The 23,714-nt window shown below is 53.4% G+C and overlaps 6 protein-coding genes across 6 annotated transcripts; 1 reads left to right on the top strand and 5 right to left on the bottom strand.

Moving 5' to 3' along the window:
* Window positions 1–294: 294 nt before the first annotated feature.
* TGME49_310050 (RNA recognition motif-containing protein) lies at window positions 295–3,826 on the bottom strand (the record flags this gene model as incomplete). Its single annotated transcript, XM_002364210.2, has 7 exons — window positions 295–743; window positions 1,229–1,338; window positions 1,650–1,791; window positions 2,075–2,149; window positions 2,620–2,728; window positions 2,937–3,068; window positions 3,467–3,826. 7 exons carry the CDS (start codon window positions 3,824–3,826, stop codon window positions 295–297), a joined length of 1,377 nt encoding a protein of 458 aa, XP_002364251.1.
* Window positions 3,827–3,927: 101 nt separating this feature from the next.
* On the bottom strand, window positions 3,928–5,792 carry TGME49_310055 (hypothetical protein). The gene is made up of 3 exons (XM_018782604.1): window positions 5,108–5,792; window positions 4,582–4,656; window positions 3,928–4,133 (listed from the first exon to the last, which is right to left on the bottom strand). Exons 1-3 carry the CDS (start codon window positions 5,281–5,283, stop codon window positions 4,109–4,111), a joined length of 276 nt encoding a protein of 91 aa, XP_018635589.1. The 5' UTR covers window positions 5,284–5,792; the 3' UTR covers window positions 3,928–4,108.
* A 267-nt stretch (window positions 5,793–6,059) lies between these two features.
* On the top strand, window positions 6,060–7,961 carry TGME49_310060 (small nuclease). The gene has a single exon (XM_002364211.2). It carries the CDS (start codon window positions 6,669–6,671, stop codon window positions 7,770–7,772), a length of 1,104 nt encoding a protein of 367 aa, XP_002364252.1. The 5' UTR covers window positions 6,060–6,668; the 3' UTR covers window positions 7,773–7,961.
* A 74-nt stretch (window positions 7,962–8,035) lies between these two features.
* On the bottom strand, window positions 8,036–13,259 carry TGME49_310070 (methyltransferase, putative). The gene is made up of 9 exons (XM_002364212.2): window positions 12,065–13,259; window positions 11,661–11,698; window positions 11,431–11,543; window positions 11,107–11,220; window positions 10,708–10,796; window positions 10,043–10,104; window positions 9,667–9,794; window positions 9,165–9,220; window positions 8,036–8,831 (listed from the first exon to the last, which is right to left on the bottom strand). The coding sequence occupies exons 1-9, from the start codon at window positions 12,071–12,073 to the stop codon at window positions 8,766–8,768; spliced, it is 675 nt and encodes a 224-aa protein (XP_002364253.1). The 5' UTR covers window positions 12,074–13,259; the 3' UTR covers window positions 8,036–8,765.
* A 1,485-nt stretch (window positions 13,260–14,744) lies between these two features.
* On the bottom strand, window positions 14,745–20,843 carry TGME49_310080 (AMP-binding enzyme domain-containing protein). Its single transcript, XM_018782605.1, has 4 exons — window positions 20,133–20,843; window positions 18,800–19,342; window positions 18,193–18,486; window positions 14,745–17,979 (listed from the first exon to the last, which is right to left on the bottom strand). Exons 1-4 carry the CDS (start codon window positions 20,167–20,169, stop codon window positions 16,484–16,486), a joined length of 2,370 nt encoding a protein of 789 aa, XP_018635588.1. The 5' UTR covers window positions 20,170–20,843; the 3' UTR covers window positions 14,745–16,483.
* A 1,968-nt stretch (window positions 20,844–22,811) lies between these two features.
* On the bottom strand, window positions 22,812–23,684 carry TGME49_310090 (hypothetical protein; the record flags this gene model as incomplete). Its single annotated transcript, XM_002364214.1, has 1 exon — window positions 22,812–23,684. The coding sequence occupies one exon, from the start codon at window positions 23,682–23,684 to the stop codon at window positions 22,812–22,814; it is 873 nt and encodes a 290-aa protein (XP_002364255.1).
* Window positions 23,685–23,714: the final 30 nt, after the last annotated feature.

Genomic DNA, 23,714 nt, shown 5'->3' on the forward strand with positions numbered 1-23,714 from the left:
CTGAAGCCCCTACGGCGCTCGCGTCCACCAGTTTTTACCATTTCGAGGCCAACGGGGCCCCAACACAGCTTCATTCTAGCTCCACAGCATATTCGCTTCTGCAAATTCTAAGATTGTAGCTGACGACTCCATGCAAGGTGTACAGACGCTCAGGCGCCGTGACTGCCAGGACGCGCCTTCGGGTTATCTCTCCCCATTTTCTCCAAGTTTCTTCCCTCTCTTCGTGTCTCCGGATCGCCACACTGGAAAGCAACTGTCGCGGGGCGCTAGACCACTAGCCGCTTCGCTCTGTGGTTAGTACGGGTGGACCCTCGACGCAGGAGGTCGTGCGTATCGGGCCTGTCTACTAGCTGCACTGCGAATGTCATACGGATCGACGACTGCGTCGCCAGCAGGCGTAGCCGCTCCGGCCGCTGCGTACTGACCATAAGATTCACCCGGGGCTTGCTCTGGTGCCACAGAGTGCGCCGGGTACACTTGCTGATACACAGCTCCAACAGAAGCCGGATGCAAAGAAGTCGGCGACGATGGCGACGCCATGTACGGGCCTGGCGCAGTGGCTGGAGGCAAACTGTATGCTGGCACCGTTGCCGCTACCGGAGTTGTAGCCACCGGCGGATAGTGTGCGACGGGAGCGGCTGCGTAAGGGTCTGAGGGAGGCACATACGGGCGCCCAGCGTAACCGTCATAGTCCGCTCGCGTCGCCGGCCGCAGGGTTGGGTAATGCCCTCGCCGCATGGGTCCTGAAGAACGAAGTCAAACACGGCAAAAAATCCCTTCTTCCAGAGCGTACACACCGCTGTCTAACGGCGGAAGCTGCTTCCGAGGGTCATGAACAGAAAGCCCGATAACTCAGACCTCACAGACTGCCCGTAAGGCCCCGACACCCCTTGAAAAGAATGAACGGCCTCGGAACGGGGTTCACTCGAAGAAGCCACTCGTCGCCGACTTTACCGTTCGTCTAGACTCCACCAAGAAGTAGCTTGCCCCTGGGAAACACGAATGCGATATCGCATACTCCTCAGTTCTAAACACCGCCGGAGCACTCGTCTTCTGTCCACACCTCGATGTTGTGTATACCGGAGACTCGCCATGTAAGGCCTTTTACATCCAGTGACGTCCCCCCGGCGTATATGACAAAGCTCATACGGCCATCCATGCAACCTTGTCCATAGTTTCTAGACATACACAAATATACAGAGGTCGTCTCGGATGACTCGGAGCTCACCTGCACCGTATAGGTCAATCTCGGGGGGTGCACCGTAGAGGCCAGCGTGGGGTCTGTCGTAGCCGTTATCCTCTCTTCCTCTCAGTCTGTCTTCGCCGCGTCGCTCATCACTGAAAAATGCAGAATAAACCCATGAGCACGTCGGAGCTCTCTGAGACCGTTGCGTTAGCCCTCTGAACTGTACCTGAGCCCTGCTCCCAAGACGGAATGCCGATGAGAGGCTGCAAACCAGACGCCCTTCTTCAACGACAGGTTGCACCACCGCCCCCGTGAATCCAGTAATCCGGTACAGTGTCTGTACGTGCAGGCGATGACATACCCCGTCGTTTAACAGCATAGCGAAACTTCTGGAGACGAGCCAAACGCAGAAGAAAACATTCCCACACGGAGACCCCTCCCCCCCCAGCTTCGAAGAACTTACCCCAAAAGAGGCTTCGCTGTCGCAAACCTCGGCTCCGCCTTCTTCACCTCGATGACGTGGCCATCGACGTCGTGCTTTCCGACGCAGTTCTGCGCACTGTGAGGAAACTGGAAGGTGACGAACCCGAAGCCCCGGCAACGGCCTGACCGCACACACACGCACAGGGACCCGAATGAAAAAAACCGGATTTCCTTGCATACACGCGTGTGCGCCGAGAATCCGCCCCTGCTGGAGTCAAAAGGGAACTCCATCAGCAGGAGCGTATCGCCACCTCTTTGCACTGCAAGTTCCACTCCCCGCATCTCCGTGAGCAAAAGCGCTTCCCACCTTGTTTCACCAAACGTTTTCGCTACTTTCAGATAGAAGTCGTCATCTCTCTGCGTGATGCTCGTGGCTCTGAGCTCTTCTTTGCCTCAGGTTCTCACCAGTGTTCTTGTCGTGCATGAGAGACACTTTCTTCACGCTGCCGAAACGCTCGGAGAGAAAGGCTGACAGCCGCTCTGAAGTGCACCCGCCAGCACGACCAGGTACGCACAGCGTCGCACACAAACACACGTACACGAGTGGATATACGCATTCCAATCTCTCACCTTGACGCGTACCCACGCATGTAGACAAGCGTAGACACAGAAGCCACGCTGTGCTTCATCCCACTGAGTGTGCCACTGAGTAGTAACACCGGAGCCCTTAACATCTGAGCATTCTTTAACGACGTCGACCTCAACGCTGGAACCTACGCAGTAGCTTCGACGCAACACAATGGACTACCACTACCCTCCACAGCCGCCGAAGGCCTCTTCTACGTCGGGACAGAACACCATATGTATATATGCATTTATATATATATATATACATATATATATATATATATATATATAATGTTGGATGCAGTACACGTGTACACTACTGAACAAGAGTGGGGAACTGCAGTGAAGAGGTTCATCGTGGTGCTTGTTGTGCGTTCACCAACCTTCAGTGAGAGTCTCTGGGATTCCTCCGACGAAGACTTTGCTATGTTGATCGTCATCTGCGTTCTTGTTCACCATCTGGCCCTTTGGAACAGCATTCCTGACATCAACCTACAGAGACGCACGAATATCACGGCACAGAAAACACAGATAAAATCATCGCATATGCGTCCAGTGTCGGCATCTCTGCGGCCCATAAAATGCGTGGACCCACCTAGAAAGCCGCTCAGTGCAAAGAAAAAACTCTGGCCTCAGTTCTACGGGCGCCACGCTTCGTCCACCCTGTTCTCGTGCTGCTTGTTCGTCCTTCCAGACATACCTCCTGGCCGTCTATCACATGCTTCTCCGCGCCCACGCAGCTGGTGACAGACGAAGCGTCGGCGAAAGTGACGAAACCGAAACCTCTGCTGTTTCCTGTGACTTTGTCGACCATGACCACGACGTCTTCCACCTGCATGAAAACGGACAGTTGCACACGGACGTGAGCCTCTCAGCCGCGACGCCTAAAAGCTCGCCGATGTGGCTTACGCTCAATGTCGTTAGGTACTGAAATCCTCCCCCACATTTATTAGCTCCTGTTCCAGCACCGTTTTCCTGGAACTTGTCGCCTCAGTGTCCCTTTGCATAGTGAAGACACAGCGTGTGCGACGAAAGGAGATTGCCACCGTTCAGTTGCTCGTTTGTTCTGCTGATCCCAGCTGCATCCAGGCAGAGAGCCACATGGTTTGTAAGTCCTTGTGTCACCCTTGACTCCTTACTCTATCTACGGTGACTGAGAGTCGCGCGCTAAATCCCGAATGTCAGTGCTTGTCAACGTCCCCCTCCAAGACTCGAGTGTCGCGTGCTCACCGCTCCGAACTGCTTCATGTATGCCGAAAGGGTTTCCGTCGTGGTTTGCTGATTCAAGTTCCCGACGAAAATTTTGTTTTCTTCAGACTGTGCGTTCGCCGCAGCATGCGACCCGCTGCGCAGGTCTCCGCGATCGCGGCCAGTGGCGGAAATCGGCGCGCGACTTGTTCGGCGAACGTCGCGAGTCGCTTCGCTTCTTCGATCAGCACGAGGGTCGACGCCAGGTTCCCAAGCTTCGACAGCTCCTCGAGGATACGCGCCAGGGTGTGCTGGAGCTCCGTACGGCGCGGGGCTGTACGGCACTGGAACGGCAGGAGTGCCGTACACTCCCAAGGGCGCAGCTACGGGAATGTGGTACATTGCGGCGAAATGGTGAGGTGAAAAGCGAATGGAGCTCCCGCTCAATCGTTAGTTCTGCGGCAAGAAAGCCGTATGAGAACCGCTGTGGTTAGGCACGGCGCGCCAGCTAAAGGGGGGGGCTCAGACACAGAGTGAACCGTGAGGCGACGAGTAAGCACAGAGTTCTGTAGATGGGAAAAAGTTTTGCGGTGGTGGGAACAGGAACTCGAAAACACCAGACGAGCAGGGCGCAAGTTGGGAGACGCGTGGTGGGGAGGAGCAGGAGCAAATAGTCGAACGATTTCAGGCTGTCTGTGGACCGCGAACTCTGGAAACAAACAGGAGTGAGGAACGGAACTTTTTCGGGGAAACCGAAGACGAATTCACGAGACAGGAGACGCAGAACGGACGCTGTGCCAGAGCCAAGAGCCAGGACGAAAAGAGAGGCGGGACGCACGCGCGAAAAGGTCGGCGCGCAACAGATAGGAATTCACGTGAAAGACAAGGACACCTCAACAGAAACACGCGTCACAAAAATTGTGGTAGTGTCTCCGCTACCTTTCAACGGACAAGAACCACGTCTTTCCAGGCAAATCCGTTTCTCCTCTCGGCGTTGCGGCTATTTTCTTTATCTCTGCATGCGCCCGGGGGAGGCAGTGCCTCCTGCCGAACAGGGAGGTCGGCTCGGCGTGGCTTTCTCGCTAGTACGCTCGCGATATTTCGGCACACGTCACGTCTCACCATTTTGAGCTCCCTTCCGCGTTCCCGCAACTCACGTGTTCATCCGAGGCAACGAAGAGCATGTCCAATCCACTTTCTGCTTAACGACGAAACATGTGCCAGGCAAAATCCTGTAGAAGAAAATTGGAACTTGCCATGCTTCGGATCGTGCAAGTGAAGGAGTTGCGGTTGCTCTGTTTAGGGACGTGTATGCAAGAAGCTTCAGTACCCTTGTGACATTCATCAATCGAGATCGCAAGTGGTGGAGGCAAAACGCCTGTTCGTGCTTGTTCACTACGGCACAGGAAAAGCCGAAACACCCACACGGTGTCTCGGACGCCGGCGTCCGACCTCATCACACAGACGAGGGGATTGCCCGGTACCTTCTGAATCGTGCATTTTCAGCCACTAAGGTTGCTCAGATATATTCGGAACAATGTTCCTGAATCTATTGTTTGTCAAGTTCAGGTGTCGCGTGCACATGACGCACCGGAGGCGTGACAAGAGAGAACACGGATCCGGATGTCACTACTTTATTGCACGTCATTCCCCCTAGAAAACTTTGGCTTTTTACCGGCTCACAGAGTAAAATCTTCATACTTTCGTCCATAAGGGAGATAAGCTATCTTTCCCTGAGCGGCGGGAGGTCGGTGAGACTCGTTGGCGACATTCGGGGTGCCAGAAATGTGGCAGTTCATATGGAGACGCCCCGACAGCTTCATAAACGTGGCCGACAGATTGGTACTTGTAACAGGCATGGTGGGCCGTCTTTGCTAAGAAGCAGACGCGGTCCCGTGTTCGGATCGATCGCTTGGGTATGTGCCACTCGCTAGTTGATTGCTGGGGGGGGGGTTCCCTCTAAACACATGAAGACGCGTTTCCCAACCCCCAAGAAAACAATGTAATGAGAAGACACACCGCTGTGCAGCACGCCATATTCTGAGATCGACAGGAACTACAGATGCTTCCTCAGCAAATGCGGAGTACCTTTATCAATTGCACCGGCTGCACCCCAAGTAAAGGATGCGGTAGTTGAAAAGCACTTTCCACAGAGTTGTCATGCTGGAACGGAAACTTGGGAACAAGTGTCACCGTCTCCCCGACTCTCTCCGCTCTTGACAGTTTCTCAAGGATACAAATCACAAAACAACGGAGTCCGTTCGTCTACACTTTACTTCGCTTTAGGAAATTACAAACAGGGTCTGCATAGGCGGGAATTCTCGACACATTCAGGAATGATTCCAACTTCGAATCGTCGTGCAGAGGACATCAGCAGTTATGCTAGTGCAAACACAAGGATGCAGTATCCCGCAGAGAAGAGCTGACTTATGCTATGAAGCGAAGGGTAGCGAAAAATTTTAGGAGCCACGTGTGACCAAGCCGAATTGGGAATTCACCGAGGCCAGGTCACCCCGGGTGTATCTCAATTTCCAGGGATTCAAGGAATACGCATGCAGCGCCGGCTGTTGAATCAACGGTGGCACTCGACGACCACTCTCCTCCCCTCGATTGTCACCATGAATGGACATTGTCGTATTTGCCGTTTGGAGGGAGAGTGATAGTGAAACTGGATTTCTGCGCGTTCTGGAATTTTGTCGACTGCGGGTGCACGCAGTGTTGCACAGCGGGGGAATCTAACGACCCGGCCCCACGCAAGTTTGCAGGGTTGAGAAACTCCGAGAAAATTTGACAGGTCTTCTCGAGTTCAAGTGTGTGTATCCCTTGCTTCTGTTTTCGACTTCGTGCTAACTGCAGCAGAAACAGCAGTCAACTTTCGGCTCTTTGTCCGCGCACACGATTCTTCGCATTTGGAACTTGTCGAGTGTGTGCGTCGCCACTTGTCCGTGTGTAGCGTCGCATCTCTCCTGTCGTGGACTGGTGTGGTTTTCAGAAGGGATGAAAACACGCTAAGGGCAGCTACAGTTCTTGCATCATGTCCTGAAAGTGGGTGTTGTTTCTCGCAGTGTGTCCGACCTCGCGGGCGGCTAAAACACGGTTCACCCGTAAGGATCGGATATTGTCCCAAAAAAGAGCCCCAGCAAAGGCTGAAACTTCCACTGGCTTCAGCTTTCCATGCAAGTTGCTTGGGGGAGACTTGCACACAGTGCTTCGCAGTCACTGGTCTTCCCCGAGATAGCTTGGAATGCGTTTGTTCCCCAGATTTTCCCACCCACCTTTGAGCAAGACATCAACGGTGCTGTTAAAGCATCCATTGTGTGCGTGGGACAGTCGGAGCATCCGCTCACAAGACTGCGTCGCGGGTGAGTTAGGGCGCTGCTTGTCTGGACCGCGTAGGACGAATTCGTTTCAAGTGAATTGGTCGCAGTGGAGCAAACGCTGCGGCGGTGTGTTTTTTACCACCTTCGAGGAAAAGCCTGTTCTCTACCAAGCGTCGCTCAAGAGCGTTTCCACCAGAACAGAGTTTCACGATCCCTGCCACGGGAGACGAGTGAACTATCACCAAAACACTCCCGCACTCCTCACTGCGAGCAGCGGCGCCCATTCACGAAGAGTCGACAAATTGGGGCTTTCCTTGTTGACCGGGTGCGACCTCCACTTTCACTCACTTCATTCACAGTTCGCTTCAGCAGAGATGGAGGGCATGATGGAGGCACCCGCGCGCTTCAAGAGCGTCTCGAGCGAGGATGCAAACCGCATAGCCCCCATCCGAACAGCTGTTACGATAACTGAAGATGAGGAGACCCTGCAGGCTCCCATCGTTTGGGTTGACTGTGAGATGACTGGACTGGACGTGGAAACAGACCAAATAATCGAAATCGCGGTCATTGTGACGGACGGCCAGTGCAAAAAACGCATCGTTGGACCGAACCTAATTGTGCACGCCAGTGACGAACTTCTAGATGGAATGGATGAATGGTGCAAAAAGACCCACGGGGAGTCAGGGCTAACTGCAGCCTGCCGGAAGTCGACTCTGACTCTCGCAGATGCTGAGGAGCAAATTCTGGAATTCGTACAGAAACACGTCGCGACGACGCGCGTCGCCCCGCTAGGTGGGAACAGCGTGCACGTAGACAGGCAGTTTCTCGTGAAACAGATGCCCCGACTCATAGCACATCTCAGCTACCGAATAATCGATGTGTCCACCATAAAGGAACTCGCGATGCGGTGGAAACCCGAGTTGCCACTGGTCAAGAAGGCGGCCAACCACCGCGCACTCGAAGACATACATGAAAGCATCGACGAACTCCTTTACTACACTCGGCATTTGTTTCGGGTTGACCAGTGACCGAGTTCGTCTCACGGAACTTGTCTGAGTATGGGCAGTTTGAGCTTTTCTGTGTGCATAATCCGTGTCAGTTTTTAAGAGGAACTGCGATTTTCGGCGCACGTTTTAAAGACGAAGGTTATTTCCTGTGTGCAGTTCGCGTGCTGTTTCGGTGGGACGGAAAATTTTGCAAGTTTTGTTCGACAGGGTTTCTTTCGAATAGAAAAACTGAATCAAGTATGCAACCGTCCTGCAGCGACACCTCGTTTCTCGGATGTTCTGATGTCCCGGCATGCCGTACGCGATAGCGTTCCGTTCCAGCTAGGAAGTATCGATGCTCACACAATGCGCACTCGACAGCAAGTTGACAGTTTAAAGTTCCAACAACGGCTTCACGGGCTAGCTCTGTTTGCCTGGCACATTTCGCGAAATCTCAAAAAACCGGACGCACGCGATGACCGCCGGTTCCCGTTCTTTCAGAAACGCGCACATTTCCGTACTCGCCTTGTTTGGGTCTCAACAGGAAACGAATCAAAAGTTCGCTTGAGACAAGAGAGGATACTAGATAATTGTTACCACCGCCTGACCTTTTCTGCATCCTGTCTGTCTTTCTGGACAGCGCCGCCTCGGGCAAGGTTTTTCTGATGTGTACACCTATGCGTACATGCCTATTCTATACAACTGCACATAGGTGTGTGTGTGCACTTCTGTAGTGTACACTCACACATTATGTCTGCGTGTTTGAGAGCAATCTGTGACTACGGCAGCAAACAGACTGTTAAACGGACTTTTGTCGTGTGCCTGGCGCAGGACCGCCCCACTCAAACACTACATTTGCTTCAGGAGCGCAGAACAGAGTCGAAGTCTACCCAATTTAAAATGCTCGACACTACGTTCCGCCGCGAAAACCACCTCGCGCGAATCCACGTGGACGAACAGTCTCTTCCACAGACGACTCTATGTGTTGCTTTCGGCTTATATGCGGCCCACTTTCCCCAGTCTCCACACACCCGTTCAGTTCGTCGGGGCACCTTTGGCGGCATCCGAGGACACCTGTGCAGGGGCTTGCGCCGCTTCGCTCTGCAAAGGAGAGACACATGCAAAATCGAAAACATCATACCGCTCTGCTCGCTAACTGGTGAACAGAAGTGTTACCATTCTGCGGGAAAAATCGATCTACCCACACGATGTGTTGTATATACACACCGCTTGTGCGGAGAAGGTCTGTCGATGGTTCAAGCATTTGCAAGCGGAAGGACGTTGCCTTCTGAGGAACCGCTCATTCCATCACGGCTTGTCTCCCGAAGAAAATACAGCTGAAGCACGCAGCACTTCACACAAGGAGAAAGGGTCTGCAGAGGAGCCCAGAAGATACCGTAGCGCGAAACAACACGAAATTTCAACGCTCCTTACCGCTGCCTTCTTGCAGATGTACACGTAGTGAACGTTGTCCTTTTCGTCAATTGGAGCTGTATGCACATAGCCGACAATCACAACAGGTTGTTTGTTAACTTGAAGAACATGCACAGTTCTTCTGCCTATCAACCATACCACTCTGCGAAGGCCAACAGTGACGGCGGCTTGTCCTTCTTCACAAGGAAAGGCTGCCCACTGCACTCGATCAACCACCATCTCTGATGTACATATATCCCTGTGCAATTCCAGGCTTCTCCAGCTAGGTGTGTCTTCAAGTATGGATCACAAATGCCCATAGGCTATTTTATTACGTGGAACAGATTCGTTTCTCCGTTTCGGTTTTCACACAGACGTCTTCAAAGACGTTTCCCTGTGTGCCGGATACGGGCGACTAAACACCAAAACGTGCCGTCAGACTCCGCAGTTCTTATCAGGCTTTGCTGGTTCCGTTTGCTCCAGTAATCTCCTTTTCCACGCTCCTCTCAAACCTGGTTCTTACCCTGCACGTTGATGCTTGGCTTTTGAATCGTCTTCATCGTCACAGACCAGCCGTATTCTTCCCTCTGCAGATGCGACAGCCGAAAGTTGGGTTGGCCGTAAGAGACCACGATGTACACTCCGCCGGGGCTGCATGCAAAGCGAGGAAACAGAAATCTCTGAAAACTAACGTTCTCGCCCCGTGCGTGTTTTCACCTTCTCTCGACCCATTTTCTGGTGAGAAGCTCCTGTCCGGCAGTGGTCGTCATACAGAGCGAACGAGGGTCTCTAAAAAAACGCATGTTGAATGCAATTCGAGGTGTCTGTACAGCCGGAGAACGTGGAAAAAGGGCCCGCCATCACTCGCAGCCATCTCTCTGAATTCTGCGTTCACTTACGCCAGAATGCGACTGACTTCCCGGAGCATCTTCTGGACGTTGTCGAAGGAATTGTCTCCGCACTAAAAAAGAGGCAAAGAAGACAAGAGGAAAACGAGCGTTCATAAAGAAATATAACCCTCTGACGGACACGCGAACCGCGTTTGAAGGCTCCTATCACTTTCAGGATTGTTGAAACAACCTGAAGAATCGCCATGCCCGACAGCGTACTACCTTCACACATCCATGAATTCATGCATGCTGATATACGAATAGATGAACACATAAAAACATGGATCGTCTGTGCACAAACATGTCCATGCACATACGCATGCACTTCTACTTCCCGTGCTATTTTCACGCTGCACGTTCGTATCTCTCAAGTGACACCTCCACATACAAAAACGCAACAAAAACGCAAAGTTCCGCTCAGGAAAAAGACGTCACAAGATAGCTCTGCCTCCTTGCATCGCTGCCACCGACGGAAGACAACCTGAATGCTAACAGGGACAACATTTGGCACTCTTTTTTCATAGGATAACATTTTCTCTTCACTGAGTTCGCGATCTGTGGAAGAGCCACGACCTGTGCTGGACAGACACCCGGGATATGTAGCAAATGCCCAGAACGGACGAACGCAGCTTTCACTGGGAGCAGACATGCTTTTGAGGAAAGCGCGGACTCACGAGAACGCAGTCCATGGTGCCTTTGTCGAAAACGAGGTCGAAATCACCGTCGTCGAGTTGCTTCATGTCCAGCGCGTTCATGTGGAGAACTGTGACGAACAGCGAAGGAAGACAGAAAGCGTGAATTTCTCTTGACTGTCTCTAAGTGCTTGGATTTCCTCTCTTCTCTTTTTCAGAGAAACTTGACTGAAGTGAATCCCCAAACAGCCCTTCGTTGTTGCCGCTAAGCCACGACCGGGGGCATATCCCCACAACAAAATCTCTTCTCTTGTTCACCCCTCGGACTTCAACGTGAAGCCGCTCTGCAAAAGTGACAAAGGAAACGCTAAGAACTGTCTGTTTTTCGCGTGTGGTCTCGCAACGTCCACACACTGAGCTTTCGTCGCGCCGTGAACGCACATGTCATTTCTTCCTTGTCAGCGCATCTTCGCTGCATGTGGCTGATGCACACATTCGAGTAGTCGACATTCACGATCTTCCGGTAGCCGTCTGCGTACATCTCCTCGCTGACGCCTGAAGCAAACGCATGATGTCAAGAACCGTTGGCATTTCGCGACCAAGCTGCAGCTCCTCGTGTGTCAGTCGGTTCTCTGCCCCACAAGAATGCGCATCTGCACTCGCCTCAATGGACGTTCTCGCCGAGGTGCTCTCATGTGGAAGAGAGATCTGAGCAGGCTGCGTCTGTCGAGCTGCGCGCATGTACGCCAATGTATGTACACCTACGGGAGGTTCCGCAGCCAAGAACAAGGATTCTCGAGGAGGCCTGGAGGCCAGCCTCTAAGAGAATCGGCTTCAATCCTGCATATCTCTGGAACCAGTCGAAGGGCTCGACGTCCCTAAAGGCACAGAAAAAAACACACAAACATACTCACACTCTTTTCGCGTTCACCAAAGGAGAGTGTACTAGAAAACGAGACTCCGGAACAGGTTGAGGGACATCGCACTCGGCTTACCTTTTGTATCGCTCATCCCAGTAGTCGACTTTTCCGTACTGCAGACACAACGCGCACGGAATCGCAGCGAGAGAACGATCTCTTCAAGGACGAATCTGACAACGACTTTCGAAAAAGTCTCGCTTACAACCTCACCGTCATGGACGTACACATACGCACATGCACATATTTTTTTGCAGTGCATGTGAAGAGCGTGCCGGCTGTCTGGCCACAAGTGTAAGCGACACATCGCTAATGCGTGGGGTAGCCTTTCGGTGTACGCAGAGGACCGCAGCATGATCTTGCTCTCACACGAGAAGAAAGCTGTTCTGAGACAGAAACAGACGCTTTCTGTCTCCCGTGTGGAAAGACACCTGCAGAAAGTCCTCTTTCAATCGACATCGGAAGCAGCTTCTTGGACTCACAGCAGTCATTGTCGCGAGTGAGAAAGCAAAAGCGGCTGCGTCGAGCTAGAGATGTCACTGGATTCTCCGTCGCGTCTGGAAGAAAAGTCAGATCCGCGTTCAGACGTGAGAACACAAAGAAGTTCTGTGGAAGGTAGACGCGTGCGGTGATATCGGGGGAACGACGGCGACAGAAAATGGGCTTGGGAAGGAACGTCGCGGAGTCGGGAGCCGTTGTGTGAATCTAGACTGAAAATGAGCGAGGCGCGCTTTTCAAACCCAAAGGAAAGTGTGTTTGTAAGGCAATTGTGGCGACAGCGAGTGGACGGGGATGGAGAACAAAACGCAGGGAAACCTCTTGGTGGACGAGGCAGAAGAAAGACAGGGACACAATGTAGGAGAGGCTGAAGGTAGCAGGAGAGAAACAAAGGCACCTGCACATGGAGGGCACACTGATTTTTCGAAGAAAGAAAAACAAAAACGAGGTGTGTCGTTCCCCAGAGGTTGGATCTAGATCGACAAACGCAAGGGAAGTTTTCTCCAGAGATCTCAGAGGAGCGCGTTCACTCCAGAATTATCAGTCATCAGACGTTCAAACACTTCAGATGTTCGTCGGTGTTGTCACGCGCACAGAGCGTTTTCACGTACAGATGCCCAACTGTTAAGCCGGGCATTTCAACCGGTCCAATACGTGCACTTATGTGGACTTTGCGTGGTCCAGCAGCGAAGAAACGAAGTGGAGAAAAGACACAGAACTCGAACGAAAATCCTTTTCAGCTGATGCCGATTCTCATCCCCCAGTATATCATCAGCACCCGACAGAGAAGCGTGCCAAGTTAGCGGGAGCAGCGACAAGCAACAGGCGAGAGATAGACGCGAAGGATCCGTTGCAAGCGGTGTCCTGTGTCGGATCCCGGGGTGAAACACCCACGAAGCTTCGTAAAGTCACTGAAACACGGAAAAAGGTGTGGTAAATTCCTAGAAATAGAATGAAGGTGAGAAAAGACACAGCTGGATCCGTGGCGTTTGCATCTACGGGGTGTTTTCTCCACTGAAAACGCGCAAAGAACGGAGGCCAGCGCACGGTTTTGTTCCTTCTCTTAGAGGTGTGCAGGAAAAGCGGGCTCCTCTCCACACAAGACGAGACCAAAAGAACAAGGCCTGTTCTTTCTGGAGAACGGCGAGGACAGATGTTCGTTGCAGCGTCAATTTCGTCGCTTTCAGCGGAACCATCGCACAGAAATAGCCTCACCTCTGGAAAGTAACGACACAACATTTAATGCCACCCGATGAGAATCGCCCGAGAACCAGGTACACACAGTTAGGTCTTCTCTTCGCAAAGTTGTGAGCAATCTGCAGAACACAACTGGATGGTGCCTTGGTCTCTCCTGAGAGACGCTGTCTGCTTTTCGATCACGAGAATCCAACTTAAATCGCGAAATATCGAATCCGTTAGGTGTGCTGCTAGACTCGTGTTGTCATCGAGAGCCTCGGCGCCTTTTCTAGTCTTTTCAGACGACTCCGAAGTGCAGACGTTGTCACTCTCGCGGTGGGAGAGTACTCAGGAACCTCCGTCTTCTAGAGTCTGTTCATTCGATTCGACCACGACAGTACATGGTGGAAAATACCCAGACTCAACAGGGTGGCATCACACGCAGGTTCACTGGTCTGTATTTCTCAGACAGCGTCGCAGAATAATGATGGTAAGGAGGAGATTATATTCTCCGTGCACTCACACCGATCACGCACATCATGGAGCAAAGCCATCAGCGTCGCAGCTGAACACAGCGGTCTTGAGAAAATCTATCGCACGCTTCATCTGCTTGAATTTACGGCTTTCTTACGGGAACGAAAGCCGTTTCAGCAAAGTCGTTGGCTGCTTTTGAGAAACGTACCGCTTCGGAAGCGATCTGTGGCGATTGCTGTGAGCCTTACATTCTCACTGACGCCAGTACTGTGGGATACGAATCACAGTCAGAAGCCGGGGAACACGGCATTATAGAGCACTGTGGAACTCTCAACACATGCCATTCTCGCGGCTTCTGGAAATTGAAACGCCAAATACCTTCGAAATTGTTTCGTCCATGACACTCTGCACGGGCAGCGTAGATTCTTTGCTCCGCCGGCTGAATCCACTACTTCCCTGTTCCTGTTCATTTGTGGAGATGGCGGCGATCGCTTGTTTTCCACAGCCAATTGCGAGTTTGCCTTATATCAAGAACGCGACTGATGTGGAGTAGCCTTGCTGTCGTATGATACTGAAACCCAACACTTTTAGTTGTTTGTTCTATAAACGGCAACGGTATAAAACCGGTCTGTAATGACTGCAGCACCTCAGAGACTCATTTGGTTCCTAAAGTTTCTGCCCGTCAACGCCAGTTTCACAGGAACGGTCTTCCTGTCACAGGAACACAAACGTCTTCTAGCTGCTTGGGCGCCACGACCGGCCTTCAAATAGTTTAGAAAGAGTACACAGTACGGTGAGACTCTATCCGCCCTTTCGTCCTCAGAGAGCAACATCGTTAGAAAACTAGCCGAGGTGCCTTGTCTCGGCCAAGACGGAACGTGGTCTGCCTCCATGTATTGGTCCAAGACAGCTCGCGGTATAACACATATGACACGTATGTGCATGCATATATGCAGATAAACAGACATGCACAGACTTCTAATATTCTACGGCTGCTTTGCGTGAATGCATATACATACATATGTGCGGTGATTCATGTAAATCGCCGACGACCTCGAGGCGTGTGGGCACGGCGTCGACTGTGTCGGAGCCTCGGTCCTCAGGAATCATGTCAGTCATTCGAAATTGGCTACGCTAGCTGTATGCGTGTAAGATCTCAAGTAGCAGGTTTCTTTTCCTTGCTCTGCGCCGGATAAAGTCGCATGTCCAGAACTGTCGTCAGCGTTTCGAAATGGAAAGGAACAAGCAGAAGATCCCGGACCGAACTGCAACGTAGAGACACGCTTGCACCGAAGAGTCCTACCACACAAAACACGAGCAGCAGTGCAAAGTCAACACAAAAGGCCACTCGCGCGCCTCGCAGGACCAGATGCGCTTGTGCTGCGCCTGGACAACCCCAACAGTACAGGGGAGCTGAGAAGGACCATCGCCTACCGAAAACACACCCATGCCTTCTCTCGGTTAGACGAGGCATACATGCAAACAAATTCACGCATGGAAATCGGCCCCCGTGCGTAGAAATATGTACAAATGAACGGCTTTTGTGGATTCGATGATTCTAGATACGCTCAAGTTCACACGCGTACACAACCCACAACCAGCTCCTTACGGTGTATGTTCACTGCGTTCTGTTCAACCAAGGACGAGGGTCAGAAGCGAGGATTTCGCTCTTTTCTGCCGCGAACTAAGCTTGCACCTGCCTCGGACTGTGCAGCTCCGCCTCCTCCCCTCCCTCGTTTCTTCCCTCGAAATGAAAAACCTGCATCCGAGCTACGCCCGCGACCCCGCCGACCCCGGCCGGTGCGAGCAGTGCCACGAACCGGTTCTGGATGGAAAGACTGCCGACACCCGCACGCGCGCAGCATGTGAGTAAAGCTTTTCTCGCTGTCAATATGCGTGGCAAAAGTAATCCACACATTACGGAAGAACGCAACCGATGGGGAAAACGCTTAACGTCGCAAGACACTGCAATCCAGCTACTGCCCACGCTCCCTGTGCGCCCGACCCCCAGTCGATCCTCTCAGTCGGCGACGGAGAAGGAGCGACTTTTATGAAAGCAAACTCGCCAAATATATCGCTCAGGACAACGTAGCCTGGCCTGCCGGGTTGCGACGTGAACCTCGAACGCGGTGCTTGGGAAGACGACTTCCGAATCACCAACAGAGATTGGTGCAAAGAAGATACCATAGCCTCTGTCCCGGCCTACATCCAGGCACCGGAGAGAACCGGGGAAACCTTCAGACATGCGTTCGAAATCACGCGCCCTCTATTTTGTAAGCATGCCTGATCATGCATAATATACAGGTATCCACGTACGCGCAGATAATCGATCTACTCTGTATATGGCTGTATAGACATGTACGCAGACGCAGAGCCCCTTCTGACACCCGCGCACTTGTTTGTGTCTCGAAGACGGGTCACAAACTCCGAAGCGAATTGTCGGACTCCTCAACTCCGTTCGGTCTCTAAAAAACCACGGACTCTACCACCAGTTGTTATCTTATTTGTACAGCGTGCTTGGCGCTTGAAATTATGTTCTCCTTGATGGGAGCGAAGTTCCCTGCGCACTCGGCGAAACGTTCCGAATATCCCTAGGGCGCCACACCAGCCCGGTGGAGGTCCACCGTGCCGGGTCTCCACACGCTCTTCTCCGGTGTCGTTTACCGCTTCTCGTAAAGCCCATGAGCGCCTCTTCCTTTCCATCCCTTTTCCTTTTTTTCAGCGTGCGCAGAAGCTCGCATTGACCTCGGAGTTTACACGCTGTGGCTGAGTTCGTCGTACAAACGGTCCATGTCTGCTTTGTAGGTTTTGGCCATGACGGCGCGCTTGGTTTTGAAGGTGGGGGTGAGCATGCCGTTGTCGGGAGTCCACACGTCGGTGGTGAGGTGTACGTTTTTAACTTTTTCGAAGCCGAGGAGGTTCGCGTCTACCGCGAGGCGGTTGAGGTCCAGCAACACATCTTTCTTGAGCTCGGCCTCCCGCAGAAGTTCTGCGAATTGCTCGTCGGTAAGCTCCGCGGCCTTGGGCGTCGCGCCGCGTTTCTCAGCCCAGAGTGCGACGGTCTGTCTGTTCGGCACGACGACGGCGACGGGATACGACTGCGAGTCGTAGCCGTGGACAAAGATGTTGTCGACGAACGCACTGCGGCCGTAGATGCTCTCAAGTTTCTCCGTCTGCAGGTACTCGCCCTGCGCGAGTTTTATCAGACTCTTCTTCCGGTCGATGATCTTGATCGAGCCATTCGGCTGGATCTCGACGATGTCCCCCGTCGCGAGCCAGCGGCTGCGCCAGATCGCTTCTTCTCCCTGGTCCCGACCTTCTTCCTGTTCGTCAAAGACGAACGCATCGTCGGTCATGGCCTTCTGGCGAAAGTACCCCTCAAACACGTTCTCTCCGCGCACAAGCAACTCGCCCTGAGGTCGTTCCATGCGCTCGGCGTCGTACTCTTCCCAGGATCGCAGCTTCATCTCCATCACGGCGCTCGGACCGCCTGCGTTGTCCAGGCTCCCGTCGCCCGCGCGTGCTTGCCAGCACCCTGCGCCGGAGGTTTCCGTCATGCCCCACCCCTGGAGGAAGCTGGTGGCGAGGTACGCCTCGAGCTTCTCCTGGACGTCGGGATTGAGCTTCCCGCCACCCGAAAGCAGAAAGCGAATGCGACCCGCGCACCCAAACAGCCGCGTCTGTAGCGTCGCAGAAGCCCCCAAAACCTTGTCATACCAAAAGGCCTGGAGCGGCGGCGCGCCGCGGACACTGCACGCGCCGCATGCGCTGCTGGCGCTCTGGGCACTCATCGAGGAGTTCGCAGACGCCATCGACTGCTGGCGCGCGGGGAGCTCTGGCTCCGGGCGCCCCGCGGCCGCCACGAAGGCCCGGCGCGCATGCAGTTTCCGGCCGATCGCAAAGTTCAGCGCCGCGCGCTTCAGAAAAGGCAGCTGCTGCATCTGCGTCTCGATGCTGTCCAGCACCAGCGCCGCGACTCGCGGAACCATGATGAGACAGGACGGCCGAGCGAATCGCCAGTCGTCGGCGAGCAATTCCTTCTTGCGCGAGAAGTAGGCGACCGCCGCGCCGAAGCCGTACGCCACGTACTCCACCATTCGCTCGAAAACGTGAGAGAGCGGCAGCAGTGCAAAGTGCAGGAAGTCGTCGTCCAACATCAGCGTGTAGTCGTTGATATGCAAGCAACCTTGAATCTCGCGCACAAAGTTCCGGTTCGACATCATCACACCCTTGGGGTTGCCGGTCGTTCCTGGACACAGAAGACAAAGGAGAAGAGACGCGGAGGCGAATTAAGAAAGAGCGAAGGAAAGTAGAGGAGGCCGGGGAGCGTGAAGGGAAATTCAGGGGAAGGGAGGGATACGGCGCGAAGGTGGCAGAGGGAGACTGGGAGAAGAGGAAGTGGAAAAAGCAGGAAGAAAACAAATAGAGAAAGCAGAAAAATGGTGAAAACTGTTTGCCTCACCGGAGGTGTAGACGATGGTGAAGATGCGTTCGGGGTCTTGTTCCATGATGGGGGGGATGTAGGCCCTTCTGCCTTTCTCGAGTATGTCTTGAAAGTCGAAAACTTGGACGTCCTTCGCGCGCAGTTCTTCCACCAGTTTCAGAAGCTTCTCCTTCTCTTCAGGCTTCTCGGCTGCCAGCCGCGCCGTCTCCTCCGCGAGATTGACGACGACCAGACCCCTGAGGAGCGGTAGGTCCGCCTTCAACTCGTTCACAACCTTCAGCTGCTCCACGTCAGTCACCAGGGTGGACACACCTGCAGAGAAACCGCGAAAAGGCCGAGAGAAAGGAGAGTTCTCCGCCTCCGAGAGAGGTCCACCAAAATGCAAACGCCCCTCGGCGTCCGGCCTTGCCCAAGGTGGACACACGCGCCTTTCCGTCCTCTTTTTTTTTAAAAAAAAACGACAGAGACACACACGAAAGACGTGCAGCAACGCTCGATCCCCTCTCCACTTTGCTTCTCAAGTCACGGCTTCATCACCTGCCTTATGTGTCTCTCTCCTCTCTCTCTGTCTCTTCCCTCTGCCCTCTCGCCCCCGCTCTCCTGTGCCTCTGTGCTGTGGACATGCCTGCTTCGAGGAGAATGGCTTTCATGTGATCAGGCGGAAAGGTGTAGTGCAGAGTGACGCTGGTCAGGGGAGGATACGCGGAGATGGCCAAGTCGGTGAGGATCCACTCTCTGCGGCTGTGGAGGAGAATGCCGACGTTCGCGAATTTGCCTCCGTTCCTCGTCTCATCCGCAAACGTCTCGACAGAGACTACGCCTTCCCGCAGCAGCTCGGTGAGGCCTGATCCCAAGAGTCTCGCCTTCTCGTCAGCTTCGTCAAACGTCCAGTAGAAAAACTCCTTGTCTGTAGGCAAGGGTCGCGCGCCCATGCACCGCGCGCCTCCGCCTGCACGGCTCTTCCCCACACGAAAGACGCCGTACGCCGAGTGCCACCAACCAGAGATGGGAGGGCAGGCGCCCTCTGGAAACGCGTTCTGCGCCGAACAGTCGGAAGCCTCCAAGTCGAAACTCGTCAGAAAGGATCCCCTCTCAGGAGCTCTCGGCGCTTCAGGCGCCATCGCCTCCTCGTACTTGGCGCAACGCCAAATCGCGCTCTCCCCGGGACCTGAAGAAGCAGCGAATGGACGCGGGGGATGACTTCTCCGCTTCTTATCTCGAGTAGTCACAACGAACTCAACTCCTTGCTCAAAGAAAGTGGACATGGAGGAGACGCGTTGCAAACTTGTGTACGAAGAAGACAGCCTGATTCGACTGATGCTTCATAAGAAGGAAATCTTTGTTCACCGGATGAAAACTCGCCTTCGAAATCGACGGACGGGGGTACAAGCACGGAAGGGGAGAGAGGGGAAGGATGGCAAGCGACAGGAGGCACCGCAGCTGCAAAGAACGCGAGCGCGCGCGGAGGGGGCGAGGAAAGAGAAACCGAGGAAAAAGTTGACACACTGTTGAATGGAGGAGTGTGTTCTCTTCCTCAACTGCCTATCTCTGTAGAGGCTGTGGAGACCTGCTCGTTTCGCTCGATGAACACCCGTGGCCTGCATCCTCATCGACTACCAAGAGAGTCAGACCCACACACATGTACATATAAATACATATATGTATATACATATATGTATGTACATATACATATATATATATATGTATATATATGTATATGCACTACCGACAGGAGAGATCGACACTTACAATCTTTCAAGACCCACGGCCACACACAAGATGCAGAGAGCTGAACCACGACGCACGTGACTTCGATATACTTATATATATATATGTACATATATATATATATATATACATGTAAAAATACACAATTGCATGCGTTGACTGCAAGGCACAGGATATGAGTAGAGACAGGACCCCAGAGGGACTGTCGAGTGAAGGGAGAAGGTGCTTACGGGGGGAGTCGACGGGGTAGGCGTACTGGAGTGCCATGGTCTGCGGGAGAGACGATCCGTTCGGATATCGGTTTGCGGCTTTTCGATCGGCGAGCGTTTGTCCTCGTGAAACAGCGAGGTGAGAGACAGGGCAGAGATGGAGAAGAGAGGACAACGAAGACCGTGCATGCAGAAACGCGACTCAGAAGGGAGGAGCTGGACGGGATGTAAAACTGCCGTGAGGCCAGCGACGCGGGGCAGAAGCCGGCTGCAAAGTGTCTTCGCGAACAGAGAGAAAGCTGCTGCGTGTCTTGTCGCAGTCGTGGTCAGAAGTAGCTCACAACGGCGGTGTTCGCCGACTTTCAAATACACTCTGCAGAGGGCCGTCGGGCCGGAGGAGAAACGCGCGGACAGACGGGAGAAAAGCGGAACCGAAGCTGGCGCTGGAGGTGACCGCGCGGTGTGCGTACTCCCGAGAAACAAGTTGCGTCCCGGCGAGGGGAAGCCTCAGAGCACAAGAAGAAGAGAGAAAAAGACACGAAACTGCAGAGACACGAGAGACGCGAAATGCTGGAAGCGACTACGAAAGACAAACGCCAGCAGAGAGGCTCCACACGCGGTGCGCTGTTCGCGTTGTTGAAATGAAAGACAGCAACCCCTAAGAAGCGACGCCGCCCTCGGCTGTCAGGAAGTTCACTGGAACGCATTTGTTGCGCAATGCTTTCAGAGATCTTGAACTTTCGCGAACAGCGCAAGTTTCTCCAGCGTTCGCGGGCACCTCCCGCAAACAGAGGAAACGGCGCCGCTCGCGCGCGCGAGACAAAGGGGGGTGGAGAGAAAAGTCTCCCGCCGCTGTTTGTCCACGCGAAGCATCTCTCCGTGAGACGACCTGGGCAACGCACTTCCGGCAAGTTTACGCTTCCAACTACTTGCTCTCTCGAGTCAGGAACAATATCTGCAGCAGCTGCACATTGTCAATGCTGTGCTAAACGATTTGATAACGATTCGGGGACGGAAATACCTCGTGAATAGACTCCACAAGTGAAAACGGCATCTGCGAGTTCCCTGTAATCTCCGTGTCCAGCAGCTTCTGTATCTTGTTCGTGAGTGTACTGAACAGTTGGAACTTCTTCTGTCTTCTTCACCGCACCGAAAGACAGGTCGCCGGTCAGGCCGGATGCGCTGGCAGGAAGAGAGTGAGGGGAACTTCTTTTTACAGACAAGAAGAGGGAAGAAAAGCACAGGGACTTCGAGGGAAGTGGGGAGTCTTCCGTCACTTTTTCACTGGGTTTTCTTAGAGCACAGTCGCGCAGAACAAAAGACAAACGCGACAGAAGCTGGCAGAGGAAACTCGTGCGCAGGAAGCGCCTCTGTGCCATATCGCACCTCTACCGCGAAGGGAAATGCACATGCCACAGAAAACTTTTTCAGTTTGACGTCAAGCACAGAACAAACAGGCCTCGATTCCCATATCTGTTTTACATATATGTGCACAGGCATTCAAGCAGAGGTACTGGGATGAATGCAGGCTTGTGTGCACGCATTCAAACACATATATATATATATATATATCTATTGACAGGTCTTCCAGTATATATGTATGCATATATATATATATATATGTACGCGTATTCAAACAAAAAACACTTATTTGTGTAAGGAGACTCATGTCAACACATTGGAAGGGCGGTGTATCTGTATGTACGTGCGAGCTGGCCGCAAGAGCGAAGTTGACTGGACTCCAAGCATGTGGAGAATGAGAGTAACTGTTCGTCGCGGCATTGCGCCTTTGTTGTTGGATGAAAGTTGTACTGTGTGTGAGCAGAAGGAGCTGGAGGACCTGGGGAAAACGATCGACATCGCAGCGAGTGGAGGCGTTCCGCTAAGTATCTTTTCCGTGAAGACTTCTTGCAATATCTCCTCTGCAAGGGCAGGGGTTCGCTCTGCTCTACTTCATTTATAAACTCCAGAGAGAGATCCCTCGAAATCTCCCCAGGTGTCGCCACGTCTTTTGTAAACACGAGTGGACGAGAACAGCGGAACGGACGACAAACGCGCGATCCGGAGTCACCGAACGTTTCTGCGGTGTCGAGACACTCCAGCGCGAACGAGCTTCGCCGGTTTTCCGAGAAAGGCGAGAGACTCGAGGATCAAGAAACAGAGATGCAGCCCTGTAACTTGGCAGTTTTTTCCACTGCGTAGCCCCTCCGATTCTCCGGGAGAAGACTCCGTCCGGGACGGAATACAGGGGAAGGGAAGTTCTTACGTTTTGTTGCACGGCGAAATGCGTCTGCTTTCCACAGTTCTCGCGCCGTCTTGATCGAATTCGCGAGTGTGCGTGCCTGTCCTGAACTGCGCGTTTGTTGCCTAGGAGCTTTTCTCCAGCGACCAGAGCATGGAACTAGTTCTGGCGTGAACACCAGTTCGCAGAGTGCGGCTTCCAAAACTTGCTAGCTGCTGTCGAGAACACACTCACAAAGAACTGCGCGCTGAGAAACCAGTTTGCGATGCAGTGTGCCTGAGCAGGCGGATGTACACTTTGGATGTTGCGCGCTCCGACAGCTTCTCTCGTCTTGTGACCTTTCATTCACAAGACTTGGGGACTGCACAGCTGGAGTTGCAGCTGCGTAACTACACCCGTGGATGCAGGGTCAGGCTTGTGTCTGTCTCTCAGCCACTGCCTTCCTCAGCGACGACGCGCTACTTTGGGGACTTCTCTTCACTTGCGGACACTTTGACTTTCACATTCGCTGCCTCTCTGCCGAATTTCAAAGAGGCAAAGCTTCTCAGCATCCCAGCTCTCCATTTTTTCATACGTGACCTGCAATTTCTAGGCCATCGCGCAGCGTCAACAGAGGTTCTTTTCAAAGCCAACAGCTGGGTGGGACTCGTGTCGCCACTTACGCTCCGGAAAGTGCAGACCTCGAGCCCAGGACCCAAAATCCTAAACAGGACTCGAGTGCATTTCCAGAACGGCGACTCTCGACACAGACACACACCCAACAACATGCAGAGACGCGTCGAGGCTCCGACAGCCCCTCGACTTCCGCCCAGCTCTCCCCACACGGCAGCTGCTTGCAAGTGTCTCTCCGTCTTCAGCTGTACATACACCGGAACACCCCTCTGGAGGTGCAGGGAAAAGAGTTTCGTTTCCCTTCCTCTTCGCGGGGACCTCGTTGACGGCGCGGCAGCGTGTTGCAAATCGATGGCTGCATGCGCGGCCAAGACAGCGCGACAGTCTCTGGCGCGAGGTCGAGAAGCGGGTGCGAGGAACTCGCGCCTGTTTGTCGCGGAGGGCGTTCCGAAAGAAAAAAATTGCACAAGCCGCGGGGATTGCAGAGCAGGAGCCGCTTCAGACCTGCGACATCGCGAAAGCTCTTCCGGACAAAGCGGAACACGCGCACATGTCTCGCAAGCCGCCAGTCCCGAGCGCTGTCGACGTCTCTGCTGTCTGTACACCTGACGCCGAGTGCTCTTCTTTTTCGTCTCCCGAGAGACTGAGGCGTTCTTCTGCGCGTCTCCCGCGGAGGCTTGCGAGATGAAGGCGCGCGCCGCCCTCGCCCAGTCGCCCATTCCTCCGCGTTCCGTTTCCGATCCTCTCTT

Source organism: Toxoplasma gondii, chromosome XI (genome assembly GCF_000006565.2).
Source record: "Toxoplasma gondii ME49 chromosome XI, whole genome shotgun sequence".
Classification (NCBI taxonomy): domain Eukaryota; phylum Apicomplexa; class Conoidasida; order Eucoccidiorida; family Sarcocystidae; genus Toxoplasma; species Toxoplasma gondii.